Source organism: Monodon monoceros, unplaced genomic scaffold (assembly GCF_005190385.1).
Source record: "Monodon monoceros isolate NGI ecotype Baffin Bay Population unplaced genomic scaffold, NGI_Narwhal_1 Super_Scaffold_4, whole genome shotgun sequence".
Lineage (NCBI taxonomy): Eukaryota > Metazoa > Chordata > Mammalia > Artiodactyla > Monodontidae > Monodon > Monodon monoceros.
In genome coordinates this window covers 42,596,903-42,602,902 of record NW_021703781.1, presented here as the reverse complement: position 1 = coordinate 42,602,902, position 6,000 = coordinate 42,596,903, and the positions used below count along the sequence as shown (strand labels likewise).

The window sequence follows — 6,000 nt, the reverse complement described above, 5'->3', positions numbered from 1 at the left end:
ACACACACACACACACACACACACACACACACACACACACACACACAGAGTTTGAGAACCACTGGGCTAGCATATTTCCATTCACATCTGTGAAAGCCTCATCAGTATGCATATGAGTATCTCTCTTATATAGCTCAGTGGTTAAGTGTTAAAAACTGCATTTCCATGCTTTTGAAACACCATGTGGAGGAGTAATCAAATGGGTCAGTGGAGAGTAATAATTGAATTCCCTCCACCTTGCATAGACCTTTTTAATACTTATAAAAATTCTGGTCTTTGACATCCAGTCTCTAAATTCAGAAACCTGAAGCATAGTATTTTTAAATGTGTTTAAGTGTCTGGCATTGTCTCAAGAAATTAGTTTTTCTACTTCATTACATTTTCCAGGTAGGTGAATTTTAACTATTTAAACTTTTTAAATGACACGTAGCCAGTATTATATTTGTAGAACTTTAGGGGAAAGTGAATTAACACAAAGGCAAAGGTACAATTTACTACATTTATGTCTTCATTCAACAAATACATTATTACGTGCTTTCAATGGACTATCACCCAACTCCCAAGTCCTATATGGGCAGAGATATCTTGTTAGTAATGAAGCTCTTCTGTTCATGCAGTTTACTACTCTTTATTGAGTACTTACTATAAATTACAGAGAATATCAAAGAAATGCCCATTTCTTTGAAGAGCATACTATTCATTATGGTAAAATAAAGACACATATGTAATTTATATATCTTCAAAAAAAGAACTCCTGCTGAATGAAACATATGGATCATGAGGACAGTAGTCAGGTAGAGACCTGCAGGAAGTCTTCATGGAAATGTGACTGGCCTTTGAATGAAGGCTGGCTTCTTCTTGGCAAAGAGATAGGCATGTCCTAGTGAAACTGGGATGTACATGTAGAGAGGTGTATAGAAAGATGTTAAGTGAAGCCAAAAAATGGAGACAGTATAAACGTCCATCTGCAAGGAAATTGATAAATATAGGATGAAAGAAGACACTAAAACATTAAAATGAATGAACTAGATTTATATATAATAGCATGGAATAAATAAAATAATGATAAGAGAAAAAATGTAAGTTGCAGAATAATTCATACTGTATTATGCTATTCATATATTTTTAAAACACATGCATATAAACACATAAAAAAAGATTGGAGGAACACTACTAAATCCATCATAGTGATTGCCTCATAGAAAGCTGGAAGTGAGAATAGAGTTGAAGATTTGAGTGAAATTCAAATTTCTGAATAATTTATTATTTCTTGACAACAACTTGAAAGCATAACAAAATACATGGAGATTACTTCTTGGGGTGCATGTGAAGTTGCGATATTATTCTTTGTCCCCTTTAGTGGTAATGTACTTTTTCTCTTCATGAAAATAAGTTTTAAAAAAAAAAAGAAATAAGAAATGGAACGAACATCATTAATCAGTGTTTATTTGATCATCCAGTGTGTATGCCGTGGATACAGGCTTTCATTGTTTCTCTTTCTAGGTAAATGTCACTCGTGAAGACTCGCCAAGTGAAGACCCAGTCTTTCTTAGAACCTTAGGAAAAGGAGATTGGTTTGGAGAGAAAGCCTTGCAGGGGTAAGTAGATCACATGTTACAAAGATTTTGGTTGAATGCTACATAAATTTGTCTTACATATTGAGCTTCTAGCACAATAGGGTGTTTAGTGCTTATTCTACCGTCCGACACAGACCCTTGACGATCAATTTTATTTATTTCCAGCTGGACTTAGAATCTATTTGGGTAGGCTATGGAATTGAGCGGTTAACATCTGTAATCAATCATTTTATATAATTTTATATCAATAGGAAAAATTCTCCTTAATTATAATCTCTACAAAGACTCTAAAAGAGAGGGAGAAGTCTCTGCTAAGCTTCTTTTGTACGACAGTTTTACTCGGAATCATAGGAAGGTGATTGGCTGAGAATTTTGACGTCTCCAAACCTGATTGTACAAACAGTACATCAAAAGGCAATGAAGCCTTTCTGGGATTCACCTCTGGGTGGTGGTTTTCATCACTAGCTACGGTAGTGGAGGTGGAAGACGAGGTGCAGGTGAAGGTAAATCACATCCAGCTTCGCTGTGGATGAGCTCAGAAGGCATTTTACATACCATTTGTACTTTAATCTTTCTCTCTTGATTATTATATATGTAGAGGATTCTGGAGAATAATATCACCTGATTTCATTGGTCCAAGATTAGGTGCCTGTGTGGAAAATGTCATTTCCAGCAGAGTCAAAGAACCAGAAACATTTCAGTCATTTCTGATTGAGGTCACAAGTGGAACACCAGAAAGTAAAACATAATTGAGAATTGACAGATTTTCTTTTGCAGCTTGTTGTCAGTGAATGTTGGTGCTAACTAAAGAAGGGTTTAGAGTAAAAACTCCTTGCCAGAATGTGTCCCAGGAAGTGAACTTGGGGATATGGTTTACAGAAAAGTTACTAAATTTTGCTCTGATATCAAAATTTAAGTTAATGGTATTACATCTAGATTGAATTCATTCTAGCATATGGTTATTCTTGTGAACTGTCTGGTACCAAATCTCTCTTTTGCACATATTCAGTCCTCTTCACTGGCCTTCTCTTCACCCCACCCTCACCATTTTCCATCATACCTACCCCCCAACCTACCTCCATCCCTCTTTCTCATGCCCTTTATGCTTCTCACCACTCAACCTGGCTTTATCAGCCTACTCTATGTGTGCCCTCTTAAACATCACTGGGGATTTGCTACTTACATCATAGAATTGTCTTTCTTTTCTGTCTTCATTTAACATCACTGCTCAGCCATAGTTTTACACTGTTGACCACCCCTTCCTTCTTTAGAATCCCCATCCTTTGAGACCCTTGCAACCATTAGCGAATTGTTAGCACTTTTTAGAATTTCTTATTTCATTTCCTAAAATTCACCATTGTTTTGTCCTCAGCTCTATCACATACATCTTGGTATACATCCAGATCTATGTCTGCCTATTATCTTGATGCAAAGAAATCCCAAATACTTATATGCTGATTTGAGCTCAGTATCTGGCACTTTTGAAATCAACGTGTATTTGTTGAATGAACGAATGAGTGAGTGAACAAATGAAGCTCCCTGGTGATCCCCAATCTTGCAATTGCTCACTTTCATGACTTGAGTTAGTTTGATGGTGCATAAGGGCTTATGAACTCACCTGACTACAGGGGGCAGCCTGGTAATGTATTGGGTTGGCCAGAATGTTCAGGTTTTTCCATAACGTTACAGAAAAACCCAAAGGAACTTCTTGGCCAACCCAATGTCAATGAGTAAAAATAAGGTGAGTAAAACTGGTGGCAAACTAGAAAGACTTATACAATTGAGCACATCAATTACTGAGCTCCAGCTCATTGCTATGCTGTTGTTTTTTTTTTTTTAAGAAACAGAAAAAACTGGGTTCTGAAAAAGATATGTGATTTTGTAACTTGATTTAAAAAAAAAAAGCTCTGCTAGCAAACACTTCTGCAAACGATTTTACCTGTGAGCTGCCATTTTGTCGTTTATATCAATAGATATGCCTCTTTAAAACTCTGTAACTAGATTCCAACAAAGGAAGCCTGTTAGTTTTAGCCTTATTTGCTTGTTCTGATTATTTTTTGACATTTTAATGTTTTGCTGTTCTAGTCACTAACCTGTTTTTCACTGTGCGTCTCTGTGTTCTTTTTTTGATCTTTTCTTTGAATTTCAATGTTTCACACAAGAAATTCTGACTTTTCACAAATCAGATTGATTTGTTTCACTTGTTTCCCTACAAATAACTTAAAAATGTATGTAACTTTAGGATATAAAGTCTTTTGAGCAACCATGTATATCCTTGTGAGTAATAGCTATGCTTTTGGACCTTATGATTTTTATCCTTGGAAGACACATTTTATAGTCAGCATTCTCTGTGTGGACATAACACGGCATTTCAGATTGTTGTTTTCTCACAAATAAAATTTATATGTACTGGGAATTTTTGTTTTACTTTCCTGAGGATGTTCAGCAGATCATTAAAACATTGACAGATTGATAATATTGAAATCAATCCTTGACCATTCTTTTTAAATTTGAGGGTGCCTAATACTAGTATTGATTAAACACACACAGTATATAATTGAATGACAGAGCTGAAATGTGACCTCAGTAACCAAACTCCAGAACTCCACTATGTAGTTCTGCCTCTAGAATTAACAAGATTCATTTCCTTGTTGGAAGGAGACCATAGTCATAAATCTAACTATCCTATAATCTACATTATTAACATTCACTAACCAATAGCATCTCATTACTAGAAAAATTTGATTTATTTATTGCTTTCACTTTTTTTGGTTGACATGAAACGAATTATTCAGTATTGTTGGCTTAAGCGTTCTTTTTTTTGCTGTGATAATGGTTTTTCCACACCAGAGAGAGGGCAAAATGTTTTACTCTTTTCAGAAGTACTCCTTTATATACAGGAAAACTAAAGTTGTGTTTAGGGAATTTACTTCAGGTTTAATCCAATAATTCATGAGTCAATCCATCTACACTAACATACCATTGCTTCAAGAGCTCTACCTGACTTGACACCACGTAGAATTCATACTGGCATCAGATAATGTCAAATTCTAAGCCAAATACACACCTCGCATCTGTAGTAATGGGAAATATATAAGCCCAAGTTGAACCTGAGAGAGATGGGATTGAGCTCCCACTTGCTCCCTCCCCCTTCCCCTAATGTTTGAGTCTTTAGCACAGCATATGGTTAAGAGTTCCAGCACAGAAGTCAGACTGCCTAGGTTGGGATCTACTCTGTAATTTACAGATTATGAGCCCCTGAGAGGCTCTCCTTTGATCTGAATGGAGATGGTGATTGTACCTAACTTTTTGGGTTGTTGTGAGGAATAATCAAGGGGATACTTACAAAGCATTCAGGTGAGTACCTAGAATTCAGATTAGTGCTCAAAAACGTTAGCTGCTATCATCACCACCACCATCATGTTTATTTTTATTTATCGTCATCATCATCCCCATTCCCAAGACTGTTCTGCTACTTCTTGACTACAGTTTAGCGCACTTGGTATAATTGACATAGCATTAAATTTTGAATCATCCACTCACTAAGCCAGCCAGTTAATCTCTCTGGGTCTGTTACTGAATTTGTAAACTGACCCAGTTGAAGTAGATGATCTCTAAGTTTCCTTAGGTCACGTGCCAAATGCAGCCCTGAGCCACCCTGTGGAATGGTGGCATTTGATAGCAGACCTCTGTCAGCAGGGCCCCTCCCTCCAGGAATTATCCCAGCTGTTGTCTATCATTCTGAACACCTTGGCCACATGTTAGGCCCTTCCTTGTTAATGCAAAAATGAATAAGCCAAGTCAGTTTAACAGACTTTGGTATTAGAAGTCTATATTTCCATAGTTTCTCCTCTCATGGACTGTGATCTGGGCAAGTTAATTAACATTTTTTAACCTGTTTATTTTTTTTAATTAGTAAAATAGCACATAAAATCATATAACAAATACTGGGTACAACATTTTAATATTTTGCAATATTTGAATCTTATTAATACTCATTTATTTATTTGGAAATGAAATATTATAGATAGAATTCAAGCCTCTTTTGTATCCTCCCCAAGTACTTTCTCTCCCTCCCACTATCACCATCCTGTCCCTGTACCATAAAGATAGGAAAGAAAGAATTCAGATCTCTCAGTTGCAAGGCTTGGGTTTCTGTTTCTTTCAGGGAAAACCGTTTTGATGCTTACCTGGGACAACATAGAGAGTTATTTCTAAAGCTTGTGTTTTGTGTGAAGAAATACTCTAGGACTTACAAATGGCTCCGTCCCAGCTGCTTTTTTTTTTTTTTAACATCTTTTTTTGAGTATAACTGCTTTACAATGGTGTGTTAGTTTCTGCTTTATAACAAAGTGAATCAGCTATACATATATGTATAGGGGACACAATTCAATCCCCTCCCTCTTGTGTCTCCCTCCCACCC

General features: G+C 36.3%; 1 protein-coding gene across 2 annotated transcripts in view; it reads left to right on the top strand.

Annotated features, from left to right (window-relative positions):
• The window catches only part of PRKG1 (protein kinase cGMP-dependent 1), a 1,179,082-nt gene that overhangs the window by 980,394 nt on the left and 192,688 nt on the right, over positions 1 to 6,000 (top strand). For both annotated transcript variants that reach the window (XM_029244879.1, XM_029244880.1), the window contains exon 7: positions 1,504 to 1,598. In XM_029244879.1, the coding sequence (XP_029100712.1) occupies positions 1,504 to 1,598 (95 nt within the window). The remainder of the gene's footprint in view (positions 1 to 1,503; positions 1,599 to 6,000) is intronic.